The sequence below is a fragment of the Hyaena hyaena genome, unplaced genomic scaffold, assembly GCF_003009895.1.
Source record: "Hyaena hyaena isolate Hyena2069 unplaced genomic scaffold, ASM300989v1 scaffold_123, whole genome shotgun sequence".
NCBI classification, from domain to species: domain Eukaryota; kingdom Metazoa; phylum Chordata; class Mammalia; order Carnivora; family Hyaenidae; genus Hyaena; species Hyaena hyaena.
In genome coordinates, this window is record NW_024080756.1 from 3,484,902 (window position 1) to 3,501,995 (window position 17,094).

Here is a 17,094-nt window from a genome sequence, read left to right on the forward strand (position 1 = left end):
GGGCGGATGTTTCTCATGGGCTTCTGTGCTTCTGAGACCTACCCAGAGGAGCTGGACTTTTTCAAAAGTATTGTTAAGTTACTTTTATCTTGCTTAGGGAATTACAGTTTAATAATATTCAGAAGAAAAATCTATAGCCTGTTTCAAGTCACTAAAACAAGATTATCTCTTAATTCTTTTCCTCCCCATGGTACGTTCTGAGTTTAAACACATTCTTTATAATGTTCACTTCTTTATCTTAGATAAACTAATTGTGAGCATCATTCTTTAGGCACTTATATACTAGCTGATACCTTCTTTATGTTCCTCCTCTGTCAAGATTATGTGATTACAAAATGGAAGTTATGCCTGCATGCACATGCATGCACACATGCACACACACCTTAATTAATCCATGCTTTCTCATTCTTCTGATCTGATAGTCTGATTCTCATGAGAAAAGAAAATGAGATTATATTGCTATGGTTTGGATGTGGAGTCAAGACGTTATTCGTTTATCCTTTTAGGTTACTCACATCTCTGTGTAATACTTGATTCTGTTATCTTGCTAGAATTAACATCACAATCTCTGATGTATATAGTTTTTTGGAAACTATTACCCTCTTACTTTTGAGCATCGAGACTACATTTGCCCATTTTTAGTGTAAGTTCCGTTCTTCACTCTTCTTGTAAAGATTATTGATCCCAGCTGTACCAGGACACTTGAATGCTCTTAAGAGATGCTCCAATGCTTCCTTCTGTCTCTTGGGCTCTCCATGCTTCTCTCTTCTCTCGTTTTTCTCTTTCTAGCATGAAACTTAACATGTCTGTTGAAGATAGAAACAATGATGGAATTAAGTAGCTCTACTTTTCTCTGTCATTATTTTCAACCTGGCATTTCTAACGCACAGAATGGTATTTGACGTAGTAAGTGCTTGATAAATGTTGAAAGACAATAAATTATCTGCCAGCAGCAGGCATAACTCTTCTCTGTTCTTTTAATGCTCGAAAGCCTTGCTATTCAAAAAGCAGCCTGAGGACCGGACCCTCTGGAATCACTGGGAACTCGTCATCCATGCAGAATCTCAGGCCCCACATACTGAATCAGAATCTGTCTTTTAACAGGATCTCCTGAAGTGTTTGTGTGTGCACTGAATTTTGAGAAGCACTATTCTAAAGGGTAACTTCAGTCTCAAGTAAAACTTGAAGAGCCTTTCCGGTTATCATCTCACTTTCTGCAACCCAAGTTCATAGGCATTATGTTCCTTTTTTCCATTATCCTTGGTTATTTATTCTGCTTGCCATCTCTAGGAGAGTTCTCTCTGTTGCCTATTTCATTTAAATATCCCCTATTCTTCATAATTGGGGTTCTACTTTTAGAAAGGGTTTCATTTATTTAAAATTATCTTTATAGCATTTTTGGTCATAGGCTCTTTTTTTAAGGAATCTTTTGAAAATCTGTGTTTTGAATATATTTGGTAATACTGTTTCACATCATTCTCCTTCCTAGCGCTCATGAACTTTACTATAGCATTTTCCCCCTAAATACCCAATTTATCAGAATATGATTTTAGAAATAAATCCAGTGTTCAGAGAATAGGCAGTTCAGGGTTTGTTTGTTTGTTTTTTTCAGATTCTCTGCTCACAGCAGATGAATCTTCTGACAGATTTTTGATGATTTCCAGAAGATTGAAATTCATTCCAGATGATTGAAATTCCCTACCTTCCCCTGACTGGCTTCTGTTATCAAGTAGTAATGTTTATAGTTAAAGATTAACAGGGCCTATACTGTTTTCTAAGGGAACTTGTTTTCCAGGACTATCCATTTACTTAATGATTTTTCTTAACTATTGTAATTAACTATACACACAGACCCATACACGCAGAGCAGAGTGGAAGAAGTAATCTAATTCTCAGATGAGTATGTGCAAGAGTCTTGGCTGTAGAACTTGGGTCAAGGTCCTGCTGCTCACTGGCGTGTAGAGTGATGCAGGCACCAGCTGGGGAGAAGTAAACAGCAGCTCCTGGAGTCTGGCTTAGTATACGTAAATCTTTTTTTAGCTAAAAGTAACTAAGTGACACCGGAGTATCTTGACTCTCAGATGTGTTCCTGGCATTTTTGTACATCTGTGACATAGTTGAAACAAGAAGAAGGTTGGGAAAGCAGTGGGCATATTGAAGACCTGCTTTGCAAAAAACTTCACAAACATGTTTTAAAAAGGAAAAAAAAAATTAACCTTAAAGTATGAGGCACCATCTTAGTATAGACCGTCAACTCCTCTTATCCAGTGAATTGTAGAAAACCAGCATTTACAATTGGACCATCTTATCCTTTTATTTATTTTTTTTAATTTTATAGTTATACTTACTGGTGGACACCGGAGATAATAAAACATTTACCGCTGCCTTATGATGAAGGTAGGCACACTGTTTCTCTTTTAGTTTTTATACCAACATATTTTGGAATTTTCCCTAAATGAACTTGAAGCATTAAATTCTTTGCGTATAATATTTCATTAAAAAGAAATTATCTCAGTTTTATGTTGCTGTTACGATATGGGGATTGTAACATCTCAGCTTTTTAAGGGCAGGGATTGTGTTATGCTCATTTTATCTAAGTAGGCCAATACCTTGTATTGTGTTTTACAGTTGTTAAGTATGTCCTTTAAATGTCTAATGGATATAATATATTAGTTTAGCATTTTAAAATAGTACTGATTATGTTTCTAGATATTTGGAGATAATGGGAAGGAAGTGAAGACCCATTCACAAGGAAAAATAAAAACTTTCCTGTATCTAAGCAGTGAAAAAAGATACAAATGTGTTTATAAAGTACATTTTAGTCACTAAAGTTTAAATTTCATTTTGTTTATTTGTCAGAAAGGCAAGAAAATTTTTTTATTAAATGAATAACCTCAAATGTGCAATACATTCGAATACAATACAATACAATACAATACATTCCAAATTGAAATAATTTCCCAAATTTGAATAGAGTGTAGCCCTCATTCTGTTACTGATTCCTCTGGCCTTGAACAAGCCAGGTTTCTCAGTTGTGAGAGGACACTGAGTAAGACCAACTGCCAGTCTGAAACATTCCAGTTGCAGACGCCCATCTAGTCATGGTTAGGCATTCTAACTTTGGTGGTGAAGGCCATCAACTAAGAAGATTGCAAATGATTTTTAGTTCTTAATAAGTTATTAATTTTTTTAAGTATTTGTAACCTTGAAATTATGGGAAAAATCATAGCTCCTGTTGCTGAGAAGATTTGTTGTTCTAAGAGAAATGAAAGAACTATAGCAGTCTAACGTAGGCCTTAAACAAGATTTGAAATATATTGGAAAATTCAGTGAAGTAGCTGCACAATTTATACCTAGAAGGCAGAGGGTATTTATTTCAGAGCAAAATGGAATTAAAAAAACTGAGTGGTTTGATTTCTGAAATAACTCCCTGCTCCTACCCCGACTTCCGGAGGCCTTCCTTGCCCCCCTTGGAGCTTGTCACACTCGGCTTTGCACTGTTTATTCTGTGCACATAGCTCATCTCTTTTTCTAGTGTCTGAGTGCCACAGGCAGCAGCTGAACCTTGTTGGCCAGATGTAATCTAAAGACTTTAAGAGTAACAGGTGTATCTCTCTTAGTTATCTGTGCTGCAAACTTAAAGAAGTTGATAGTGAAGAAATTCCACAAATACGAAGAAGAGATTGACATCCACAACGAGTTCTTTCGACCATACGAACTGAGTAGTTTTGATGATACCTTTTGCTTGGCTATGACAAGTTCGGCACGGTATGTTGTGAATGCTCTGATACTGTAAGGATTTGGGAACTTCAGTTTTCCTAGTTTATATAGATAAGCCTTGCTTTGTCACAAGTCCATTCTGCAAGGCTGCTATCAGGGATTGTACAGCCTCTGAATACCCACTGTGATAGTGGCCCTGCTACTTCAGGAGACAGTCCCTTCTAGTATTAGAGAACTGGACTTAATTTCTTCCCTTTAGTAAGTTGAAGTCTGCCTCCCTTTGGTCCTCGTTTGTCATTTGGAGTAAACTCCCTTTTCAAAATTGAACAGAGAAGCTGAGAGCCAGCATAAATTAATGGAATAAAGCATAGTTTTTGGTACTAGAAAGGCAAGGGTGTGAATCGTAGATCAGCCACTGCCTGCCTGTGTGACCTTGAGAAAATTATCCAACTTATCTGAATCTCAGCTTCTTCTTTTATGTAGATAGGGGCATGTGTATCACACACACACATACACATACATGCCAAATGCCTTAATTGTGTACCCAACATGGGTGGGTGACTAATAAATGGTGGCTATCGTTATGTTATTATTATTAGGAATAGGACAAGTCTAGTTTCTTCTGTATGACAGCCCTCCAGATATTGGAAGCAGTAGTAATTTTTTTTAGGGTAAATATCCTCCATTCTTTTCATAATTCATGTGACATTGTTTCCAGACTCTTCATCTTGGTCTGTCACTTCTGAATATACTTTATTTTTCTGTGTCTCTGTTAGAGTTTTATGGGTTCTTTTAGAAAAGTGATGAGACTAAAATAAGAAAATTAGGCAAAGCAAATAACTTCTTGATTATTACATTTTAAAAAAATTTTTAAATAAAAAAATTATTTAATGTTTTTAACATTAACATTTAACATTTAATGTTTATTTATTTTGAGGGAGAGAGAGACAGAGTGTGACCAGGGGAGGAGCAGAGAGAGAGGGAGACACGGAATCCAAAGCAGGCTCCAGGCTCTGAGCTGTCAGCACAGAGCCCAATGAAGGGCTTGACCTCATGCACCACGAGATCATGACCTGAGCTGAAGTCGGACGCTCAACTGACTTGAGTCATCCAGGAGCCCCTTGATTATTACATTTTATACTAAAGTTTACATTCTTGTATTTTATATTTTCTTCCAATGTGATATGTGTATGCCTAAACTTAATGTGCATGTAGAAACATATCCTATGGTTTGTTTCCTAAAAACCAGTCTGTATTTTGCTGTAGTTTCAGATGGAAAGTTTAGAATATTTACTTGGCTAATTTTCAGTTGTCATTTCCAGAATATTTCAGCTCAGCAAAGGATGAATGATGTTATACATACATGTATGTATATATTGTATAGTTGAGTTTTTACTTGCATAAGTTATGTTCTATAAAGTTCCTGTAACAACTGAATTAGAGAATACTGAACCATTGCAATTCAGGGTTAGGTTCCTGGCAAGCCTCTGATCACAACATTTTAATCAACTAGTCAGTATATAACCATGTGATGTGTGTTTCTGTTTAAAGACGCCTTACTTAAGATATATTGTTGATTCATTAACATGGAGCTCATGGCAAAGAGCACGATAACTCACACCTGAACAAAGCTTCTCCGACACATATTTTCTTTCCAACACACAGCTGTCTTGTGCTTAGAAACACTGGAGAGGTTCAGCACTATGGATCATTTGAGACAGCAAGGTCACCACCAAACAGCACACAAAGGTGTAAAACATGGCAGTACCTAGACTGTAGAAAGGACACTTGTTTATGGCACGACAGCTGAAACGTCAGAGTGCCACCTTGTTCTCCATCGGCTGGGAAACGGAGCATTGAGTTACTCTAAATTTCCACTCTTCTGTGCATGCACATGTCGACAAGTGATCATGAAAGCTCTGAGTGTTGGTTTTGGGGTTACAAATAAATTTTAGTGAGCAAATTCTCTAATAAGGAATCCACAAATAATGAGGATCAACTATATATGTTCAAAAAGAAGGAAAAATTAAACCACTTACCATTTTTTGAAAAAAAAAAAAAGCTTATTTATTGAGACAGAAAGAGTGCAGGGGAGAGGCAGAGAGAAAGGGAGAGAGAGAATCCCAAGCTGGCTCCACACTGTCAGTGCAGAGCCCAGTGTGGGGCTCAGTCTCACGACTGTGAGATCATGACCTGAACCAAGATCAGGAGTTGGACACTTAACTGAGCCACCCAGGCAGCCCTAAATCACTTATATTTTTTTTCAAATGTTTATTGATTTATTTTGAGAGAGAGTGTGTGTGTGTGCATGTGCACCTGTGCACACATCAGTCAGGGAGGAACAGAGAGAGAGAGAGAGAGAGAGAGAGTGAGACAGAGAGAATCCCACGCAGGCTCCATGCTGTAAGTGCAGAGCCCGATGCAGAGCTCAATCTCATGAAGCATGAGATCATGACCTGAGCCGAAATCCAGAGTCAGATCCTTAACTGACTGAGCCCTAAACCACTTATATATTTAAAACAACATTTACAAACTGTCAAATGGGCATTTTGGATCAGATTCAATATTACTTTCTTTTCCTTCCAAAAATGTAACGGCTGCACTTGGAGCAGATTCCTTGCTGGAGCCCTAAGTCTCATCAGCTTAAATCATGCAATGCTTGCCTTTTCGGCTTTTCTGAGGAGTTTGGTCTGGTTTTGGCCGTAATGGTGAGATAGGCCTTGCCAGTGCCGAAGTAGCTTCAGCTTATCTTAATATGTGGTGAACAAAAAGTTTCTATTTAAAGTGTTCCAATAGTCTTTTAATGAATTAACCCCAGCCTAGTGAGGCAGATGCTGATACTTTAATTGATACTGCTGTGCTTTTGAACGTTGTATCAGCATCCCTAAGTGGTATAGTGTAATAAAAACATTGTCCATAAAACTGAGTGGCTTAGCGTTTTGCCATTGGTTTCTATGAGTTTAATTTTACCTGAAAAGTAATTGTGAGGTATAAACAAAGTGGATACATCTTAGCAGCAATTTAGATGCCAACTCTGTTCCAAAAGAGAAAAACTTAAATTCAAAACCATTGGGTCTCACAATCATGAAAAAAATTCACAGTGAAGACTGATAACATTGAAGTTACTTGATTCCATTAATTCATGGGATTTTATGACCTTGATCACCTGAGCTCCCCTGAACATTTGACTCAGAATTTATGTAGCTCTGAGGGCTAAAAAGGTATAGTATAAGAATATGAATTGAACAGAAACCAGGACGGACAGTGATTCATATGGAATTTCTTTCCCCTTTCTTCAGTGACTTTATGCCGAAGACTGTTGGCATTGATCCAAGTCCATTTACAGTGCGTAAACCAGACGAAACCGGAAAATCAGTATTGGGGTAAGATTTGCATATAGAATAAAATTTTAAAGATTCATGTAAAATAATATGGCACTTGCAGTATGATTTACACCAAAAAGAATAACTTCAAGTCACATAGTTTGGAGCACATTCCATTTATTGGATCCTCACAGGTAGTTGATTCATAGCCCTGGGATCACCGAAGAGTTCAACATTGAAAGAATTTATAGGAATTTCAGCAACATGATGCATTTTATTATTTTAAATTAGGAATATCACAGATGGCATAGGCACAGGTAGCAGATATTGTGTGTTATGTCCTATAAATAACTCAATGTCCTGTTTCCCACAACATAAAATACCTAGGTAAAAATTTCTATTTGTTTTCTTTATCTTTGTTGGCATACCATTAAAGCAAATATGCTCAGGTAGAGAAATTAATACATATTCTGTATATTACCATAGCATTGTTCTGGGGAAGACTGTTTACATCTTCATGCTTAGAAACTGGATTGAAATGTGATGTATTCTAGCCTAAGAATCTGTTAATGCCACTGACCTGAATAATCCCAGTGATAAGATTTTTTTCTAGACTCTGACCAGAAACCCTGGCCAGACTGTAGATATTGAGTCCTAATCGTATTTGAGAGTGAGAATGGGATCCTGGTTGGATTCTAGCTACATGTAGTTTATGCAGTGGGATATATATTACTATTTCCTGATACACCAATTTCTGTGGCTTAAATATGTGGTCTTAAATAGCTGTATGTTAAGCCTTGGACCAGAAACTAAGGAATTTGAAAGAAATGTCCTCGGGAGTCAGAATTTAAGAAGTTCCTGGAACAAATACATAAATGACCAGCTCTATTACTGCAGCACAGAAATACCATTGAGTTTAATTTTTACTTGGCAGAAAGTCAGAAACTAGTTTATTTTCTATAACATCTTACCTGTGGTCAGATAGTATTGCCTTTTCCTTTCCTAAAGCATTTCCAAATATTATGGTATTTTAAGTCTTTTGTAGAGTATTTTTTAAAGAATTAAATATTAAATATTTTTCATAAAAGCCAAAAATATTACTGTAAAATATTTTCTGAGTTTAAAAAATAACATTCTTACCACTCTCATATTTGGAACTAAAAGTAAATACTTTGTAAGGGTTTTGGGGTTTTTTCCCTGTCTATTCCCTACTATTAGAAGGAATGTCTAGCAAATATAGTTATTTACTAACAATACAAATACTAAAAGTTAGTTTATGTTCATCACTTGCTCATTACTGTGGCATACAAGTCATCGGCTGGTGCTATGATTGGTAAAAATCATAGAAGGGAAGGAAATGTACATGGATTTGGCTACTGACCTTTCCTTGAAGCTTTTATAAGTTACAGATAACTTTACTAATATCTTAAACATATGGTCTTCTATTATTGTACTATAAATTTTGAAAATGTTGATTTCAGTTACCAAAGGAAGGCACAGTAACCAAGTGGTGAGAAGACTTTTCTGCACTGGTTTACACCCACTTACTGGTTTATTTTCTGAATTTATAACAGGGCTTAACTTTATAGAAGGTCAGTACATGTACGTGGTAAAATGCTAAGGTTTTCCCTTAATCACAACTTGAATCCCAAAACTATTTTTTCACAGCCATTTTCTTGTGCTTCTCTAGCACTAGGATTTTGGACAGCCATGCATAATGAGTGTCAAGGGATCGGTTTAAAGATGCTTTATATCAATATTCATCTTTTTAAAGGAACAAAAGCAACAGAGAAGAAGCTGTATTACAGCGGAAAACAGCAGCCAGCGCCCCGCCACCCCCTAGCGAGGAAGCTGTGTCCAGCAGCTCTGAGGATGACTCTGGGACCGATCGGGAAGAAGAGGGCTCTGTGTCTCAGCGTTCCACTCCAGTGAAGATGACCGACACGGGAGACAGTGCCAAAGTGACCGAGGTGTGTGGGAGATGAGCTTGGTGTGGTCCGGCATTAGGCTCTAGAGAATGATCCCTAGAATTCTACTTTCTTTTTCTTTTCTTTTTTTTTTTTTTTTTACAAATAGTTTATTGTCAAATTAGTTTCCACATAACACTCAGTGCTCATCCCCACAAGTGTCCTCCTCCATGCCCATCCCCCCTCCCCCCCACATCCATCAGTCCTCAGTTTTTGTCAGCATTCAAGAGTCTCTCCATGAGAGACTCTACTTTCTGTTAAAAGACTGAGAGTCAGAAAAGGTCCCATGGACACCATTCTAATGTGTGGTGTTAGAGGCACTTATAGAGATGAATACTTTTTTGTTCTTTATTGAAGTATAGTTGACATACAATGTTATATTAATTTTTGGTGTACAGCATAATGATTTCACAAATCTGTACATTATGCAGTGTTCACCATTGTAAGTATAGTCACCATCTCTCACCATACAACAATATTATTAAAAAATTTTTTTTTATTATTTTATTTATTTCTGAGAGAGAGAGAGAGAGACTGTGAGCAGAGAAGGGTCAGAGAGAGAGGGAGATACAGAATCTGAAGCAGGCTCCAGGCTCTGAGCTAGCCATCAGCACAGAGCCCAACACTGGGCTCGAACCCACAACTGTGTGATCATGACCTGAGCCAAAGTCGGACACTTAACCGACTGAGCCACCCAGGCTCCCCACATACAACAATATTATTGACTATATTCCCTGTGCTGGACTTTTCATCTCTGTGTGTTATTTATTTTATAACTGGAAGTTTGTACCTCTTAATCCCCTATTTCTCCCATTTAATCCCTTTCTCATCTGGCAAGCACCAGTTTGTTTTCTGTATTTATGAGTCTGTCTCTGTTTGTTTGTTAGAGTCCACATATAAGTGAAATCATATGTTACTTGTCTTTCTCTGTCTGACATATTTCACTTTGCATAATTCTCTTGAGATTCATCCATGTTGTTAAAAATGCCAAAATCTCATTCTAATATTCCATTGTATATATATGTATATGTACGCGTGTGTGTGTGTGTGTGTGTGTGTGTGTGTGTGTGTGTGTATACCCCACATCTTCCATATCCATTTATCTAATGATGGAGGGGGGCTTCCTCTGACATAACAATGCCCATAACAGACAGAGAGGGGAGATGCTTCCATATCTTGGCTGTCGTAAATAACACTGCAATAAACATAGGAGTGCATATATCTTTTGAATTTGAATTGTTTTGGGATTTTTATTTAGGTAAATATTCAGTAGTGGAATTACTGTTTTTGACTTTTTGAGGAACTCCATACTGTCTTCCTCAGTGGTTGCACCAATTTACTTTCCCACCAGCAGGGTATGATGGTTCCCTTTTCTCTACATCCTCCCCAACACTTGTCATTTCTTGTCTTTTTGTTACTAGCCATTTTGACTGGTATGAGGTGATCTTGTGGTTTTGATATGCATTTCCCTGATAATGAGTGATGAGTGATGTTGAGCTTCTTTTCATGTGTCTGTTGGCCATCTGGATGTCTTCTTTGGAAGAATGGCTATTCAGGTCCTCTGAATTTCATTTGTTTTTTGGGCGTTGAGTTGTAGATGTTCTTTATATATTTTGGATATTGACCTGTTATTGGATATATCTTCTCCTATTCAGTAGGTTGCCTTTTCATTTTGTTGATGGTTTCCTTCACTGTGCCAAAGATTTTTTTTGTGTTTGTGTTTGCTTTTGGTGGAATCCCAGTAGTTTATTTTTGCTTTTTTTCCCTCTTGTCTGAGGGTACCTATCCATAAATATATTGCTAAGGCTGACGTCCAAGAGATTACTGCTATGTTTTCTTTTAGGAGTTCTATGCTTTCAGGTTTCACATTTAGGTCACTAAGGGATGAATACATTTAGCATAGATGTTATTGAAATAGTTTGATTGTGAAATAATCGGAATTTTTCCTCCCATGTAATATAACAGCAAATTTCTTATCACTTCAGAATTTTTTAAGACAATCCTGTCTCATTTTGAGCAGCACATCCACTTAAGGTCCATTTATTTCCTCACTCAGCACATTATTGGGATGTAGGGTTTAGAGCTGAGCCTCACAGTCTTTGCCTAGCCCCAGTGGGAAATTCACCTGTTCAATTTGACATTACCAAGACAAGGGAATATAAGGGAAAGTAAACTACAAAAGAACCAAATCTAGCTTTAGGGAGATTTAATTTCCAGAAATAGCCAGAAGTAATAGAGATAGATATGGCAAATAAAGTGTGATAAGAACTGAATACATTATTCTGGGAGTTGGCAAACTATGGCCAATTGTCAAAACCCAGCCCACCACCTGTTTTTGTAAATAAAGTTTGATTGGAACCCAGCCATGCTTGTTTGTTTGCATACTGTGTCTGGAAGCTTCTGCCCTGTGCAGCAGAGTGCCACAACCCAAAGAACCTAAAATACTTACCATCTGGCCCTTGGCAGAAAAAGTTTTCTAATTCCTGCATTATACCAAAGGAACTAGTAATTACTTAATAGCTTTTTACCCTAAAACAAAGTTATTTTTAGTGAAAATGAAATCAGATTTTTAAGAAACCATTAACTGAGAAGTTTAATGACTAGATTGAAGAAATACTGTGATTACTTTTGTGGAAAAATATCACAGGTTCATTTTCTTCACCTTTGGAAATAATTAATATGTCAGATGTCTAAAATTTCTTCCTGGTTCCTTGTTTTTAACCCCAGAATGTGGTCCAGCCCATGAAAGAAGTATATGGAATTAACCTCTCAGATGGTCTCTCAGAAGAGGATCTCTCCATTTATTCAAGGTAAAGTACTTCTATGTGGAAATTAAGAAAAAAATACAAATGTATTCTTCCAATAACTTCTATCTAGTCTAACTTTTAAAAAATGAAAATAGTAATACAGATGGAAATGAATTCCACTAGCAATACCATACTAGTGGTTAGGAGGTCAACTTCTGAAACACCAATTTCTATTTGGAGTTAAAGGGCCTGCTGCCTGCGACTCTCAGTGCCCTCAATGGTGAAAACTTATCATGTGTCCATGTATTTTCACCACCCATATATGAGTCACAAACTGAAGTACACACACATTTCTCTATTCTTGCATGAATAAAGTCCCAAGATCAGGTCCTTCTTAGAAAATGAACCTGGGATATTCACGATTGAGGACCTTGCCTTTGCATTAGCTCTGGAGTGCTGGTGGCAGTAGTGGCTGAGGAAGAAGAAGGAAGTGGTGATATAAAGGTGTCAAGTCAGAATGTTCTAGACCTTTTTAAGGCAGACTAAGCTGAAGGAGTCATCACGAACCGTGAGATCATGACCTGAACTGAAATCAAGAGTCAGATGCTTAACTGAGTGAGCCATGTAGGCACCCCAGCTTTCCGTTCTTTCTTAAGGAGAGTATTTCATTTGCTGAATCCATCAAACTGGATACTGACAGCTTTTTACTTCAAACTAGTAACATCGGCTATATGATATATGAAATATAACATATAAACTAGTAAGATTGGCTATATAATATGTAAAATATATAAACTAGTAAAATTGGCTATATAATATGTAAAGCATAAAAATGTAGAGCATTTCTTAATTGCAAATGCACTGGTACAACTCTGCATTACTATCTTGACAGAAGCCAATGTAGCCATTCAGAATTCAGCCACACCCTTCTCAGCCCTGGACACACAGGTTCAAGTCACTTATCCATCACAGCTGTCCCTACAGTGTAGATAAACTCTTCAGCATATGAAGTGAGCCTTTATAAGCAACATGGTCTGGAAGAATCAATTATCTGGGGTTCGTGACTGAATAATATGACTTCACTTATATCAGAGAGCACAAGTGTCAGGGACTGAAATGTTGGCTCACATTAATTAAGCAAAAAAGAAAGTGTCTCTTGCTTCAAGTATGACTTTCACTTGAAGCTTTTTACCGCCGACTGCCTCTGAGGCCCACTTTCAGTCCTCCCCTCTCCAGGAGCGAGACACAGCCCTGTTCAGCCATAGTATTCCTGGGAAACAGTCTAAGAAGGGTACAGGGGTAGGGAAAGGATTACTGCAGAGGAGGAAGGAATCCATGTCCTGGGATAAGATTTGTGTTTGAAATCCTGAAGAACAACATCTCTTTGGTTTGTGTAACACTTTGCAGTGTTTTGTTCTTTAGACAACTTTGTAGTAGGCTGAAAAGATATCATCCCTCTTTATAGGCTAAGAGCACAGAAAGAGCTATTCAGTGACTTATTCAGTAGACCTTTCCTGTGCTTTTTGGGTATCTGTGATTTTAGACTATGCAGTCCTCTTTATTCTCATGATAATATCAGCTGCCCCTGCTTCTGATGCAGACCTGGGGGGAAGGGGAGAAGTGGAATCTAGTCATCTCTTCCCCTCTCTGTAAGTAACCCTTGACTGTGGGCACACTGCCCCTACTGGGGGCAGGGGCATCCCCCCTCTCTGTCTTTCATGGGCATTGCTATGGCAGAGGAAGCCTCCCTCCATCAGTATTTTGGGGGTGGCCCTGCCAGGCAGTGGCCAAGGCCATTCAGGAACTTCTTGCCCCAGCCAGGCACTGGGTCTATTATTATTATTATTATTATTATTATTATTATTATTAATGGTTTCAGGAGTAGATTATAGTGATTCATCACTTACATCTGACACCCAGTGCTCATCCCAGCAAGTGGCCTTCTTAATGCCCACCACCCATTTAACCCATCCCCCCACCTCCCCTCCAGCAACCATAAGCTTGTTCTCTGTATTTAAGAGTCTCTTATGGTTTGCCTCCCTCTCTGTTTCTATCTTACTTTTCCTTCCCTTCCTTTATGTTCATCCGTTTTGTTTCTTAAATTCTACATATGAGCGAAATTATATGATATTTATCTTTCTCTGACTGACTTATTTTGCTTAGCATAACACAGTCTGTTTCCATCCACGTTGTTGCAAATGGCAAGATTTCATTCTTTTTGTTTGGGGCTCTGGGGCTCTCTTAGTGCCCCCTCTGACCCAGAGGGCAGAGCTTCAAGAGCTGGGTGAGAGCCCATGTAGGTCTGGCCTAAATTGGCCTAAAAAAGCTCTGCCTTCTCCCACTGCAATTCTACAGCCAGGGGGCTAATATCCACAGTGCGTGTAAAACCGTGCTCTGGCCTGGCCTGCCTGCCACAGCTGCCGTCTGGGCAGCTGCAGAACCATGTGGGGAAGGGAGGGGGTCCAGCTGGACCTGGCATCAGCAGCCTGGCTTCTGGCTTCCGGCTCTCCTGCCTGTTTCTCCTACATTTGGCCTCAACCACCTTCACACTCCTGAAGATTTCTTGGTTTTATAATTTTTTCTAATTGCTTAGCCCTATTCTCCATACCTTCCTTCGCCCTCAGCTGTTCAGATATCTTTGGTTTGTTATCTTAACCAGACCTGGAAGTTTTCTACTTACCTCATCAAAGCCTCAGACCCATGCCAAATCTTCTTTAAAAAAAAAAATTTCTGACAGTGATTGTGTACATGATTAGGTAAGGTTGAAGTTCTGTACAAATAACAGGTGTCATGTGACATTCTTCCCCAAAAATGGATCAAAAATATTTACTTGCTAAAGATGAAAGTAAGTTATTTGAAAGTTTTCCAGTAGCATGTAACAATTTAGTTAGTAATTGTTAATTCTGCAGTACTTTTCTTCACCTTAAAAATAAGCTAATAAAAATTAATTAAAAAGTATTAATCAGAAGAAAAAGTTTTTTTGAGATAAAGAGTGCGAGCAGGTAAGAGGGGCAGAGGGAGAGAGAGAGAGAGAGAGAGAGAGAGAGAGAGAGAGAATCCCAAGAAGGCTCCATGCTCAGTGTGGAGCCCAGTGCAGGTCTCGATCCATGATCCTGAGATCATGACCTGAGCCAGAATCAAGAGTCAGATGCTCAACTGACTATGCCACCCAGACAACCAAAAAGAAAATACTTTAAATAGTAGAAAAGTGGGAATCCCTTTCATCATGCCCCCTAACTTCTCAGGGACACATTAGAACAAAACTAAGAGCCATGTCCCTGAGGGGAACATGAAGGCATGTAGCGTAGATCACACTAGAACAAGTATGAACTTGATGGGTCCTTGGCCCATCAGCCTATTGGCCCATCACTAGGTAGCCTCCTATCCTATGGAGCTGGCTGGGGGTGATTCCCTGTGACTCTTAGCTTCAAGCCTGGATTAGTGCCCTCCCCTCTAAGGAGGGGTGGTGTGGCAGTGTGGCTTAGCAGGTGGTCTCCTCAGTCCCCTCCTTCACAGTTGAAAGTACTCTTAAGAGTGGCTGGAGTACACTTGGGGATTTTTGTGGCCCTACAGAAACAGAACCCACATGCTAGGCTTCCAGCAGTGTCCCTGCTTTGGGAGATGGATCCCGGGCCTGATCCTGCTCTTTCCTTGTCTTTTGTCTCACTGCAAATGCCTCCCCTTATGTTCCCCAGCTTCCTGCTGCAGTCCCCCTTAGATAAGTGAGGCCCTGAAAGATCATCTTCCTGGCTTCAAGAACACATTTAAGTAAATTGAGACACAGAATTCTTCCTCCTTCATTTGTAACAAACCCACTGTAAAGTCAGGTATCCATTTGTAATTGCCGTCTTGGGTTACATAGGGTGCTCTTGTGTGCTTTTCTGAAACAAGCATACTACTGTCATTTGAAAGCTCATACCATTTCATGTAATCTACTGAATTTATTGCAAATAGTTCCTTCTTTAGCTTATTTTTTATCCATTGTAATTTGTAGGTTTGTTCAGCTGGGTCAGAGTCAACATAAACAAGACAAGAGCAGCCAGCAGCTCTGTTCCAGGTGCCCAGATGGAGTTATAAAACTGTAAGTACTAGTTAGACCTTTAAAAGATCTTTGTATTCATGCCATTCATGGTACTGTTTTTTAAAGACTTTTAAAGAAATTATTCAGTCTTACCGTTATATTAGTATAAGCACTAAAGCATCTCCTCCTGGTGTCTTATCCAAGGAAAACTGGGTAGCTGTGGAGATAGGGAAGAGATCGACAGCTTTGACTTGAAATATACCTTTCAGAGGTGGGATAGGAGTTGGTGGAAGCTTCCCTCCATAAACTCTGCTCTGCACTGGATAGAAGTGGGATGGCAAAATAGCTCTGACCCTGGAGACAGACTCTCCAGGTTCAATACAAGATCTTCGAGGACAGTGATGGGTTTGTCTCTTCTAGCTCAATGTCCCCACTGGTTCTATAACTTGCTGTAAGTTAAGCAGGTGTTTAGTAAATTCTTAAACAGAATCAGGTTCATATCCTGGATCACAGCCCTACTACGTCTCCTTGGGTTTTTTTGTTTGTTCTTTTTTACCTTGATTGAAGTTTCCTCATCTGCAAAATGGGATGGTAATAGAACCTACTTTGTAGGAGGGTGGTAGGCTTAAATGCAAAAATGCCTTCAGAGTACTGAGAACCAAATCTGGTAAAAAGTTCTCAGTAAGCTGTAATCATCTTCTTCATATTTATCATTATTGTCTGCTTATTGGGACCAAACAAAGCAATGGCTGTGACTGGGAGAGGCTCCTATAGCCATATACTCACTTGAGTTTCTTCTAGAAAATGAGTCACTGTGGATATTAAATGAGGTAGTATACGTGAGGTGTCTAGATTAGTGTCTGACGTAAAGTTGACATTTAGGAAATGTTCTCTTTCCTTTTCTTAGAGCAACTTTATCAGTTTGTTTAATAAATTATTTGATAGGTATTGATTGCCTAACTTCTCTGTGTACTAACTACATCTACACGCTCTTGATTGATAGTTAAGAGGCTGTTTTAAAAATTTCAGGCAAAGACTGGTGCCTTAAAGAGTAGTGGCTGGGAGGACTTAGGAAATGGAATAGATTTGGGGAATGTTTAGGAGGTGAAATGAGACTTGGATACTAACTTATCATGGAGGGAGAGAAAGATGGCCTTATCCAGAATGGCCATTAGATTTTTTTGGGTTTGTGTAACAGGTTTGCTTGCTTGCTTGATACATTTATTCATTTAGCAGCTAGGTATTGAGTACACTTATGTTAGAACCATTCAAAGCTTTCATTTACTGAGGTGAGGAGTGCTACAGGACGATCCAGT

The 17,094-nt window shown here is 38.6% G+C and overlaps 1 protein-coding gene across 1 annotated transcript in view; it reads left to right on the forward strand.

Annotated features, from left to right (window-relative positions):
• The window catches only part of FIG4 (FIG4 phosphoinositide 5-phosphatase), a 131,812-nt gene that overhangs the window by 75,846 nt on the left and 38,872 nt on the right, over window positions 1-17,094 (forward strand). Inside the window, exons 17-22 of the mRNA XM_039237446.1 lie at window positions 2,339-2,397; window positions 3,621-3,768; window positions 7,020-7,103; window positions 8,818-9,013; window positions 11,738-11,820; window positions 15,752-15,838. Of these exons, the coding sequence (XP_039093377.1) occupies window positions 2,339-2,397; window positions 3,621-3,768; window positions 7,020-7,103; window positions 8,818-9,013; window positions 11,738-11,820; window positions 15,752-15,838 (657 nt within the window). The remainder of the gene's footprint in view (window positions 1-2,338; window positions 2,398-3,620; window positions 3,769-7,019; window positions 7,104-8,817; window positions 9,014-11,737; window positions 11,821-15,751; window positions 15,839-17,094) is intronic.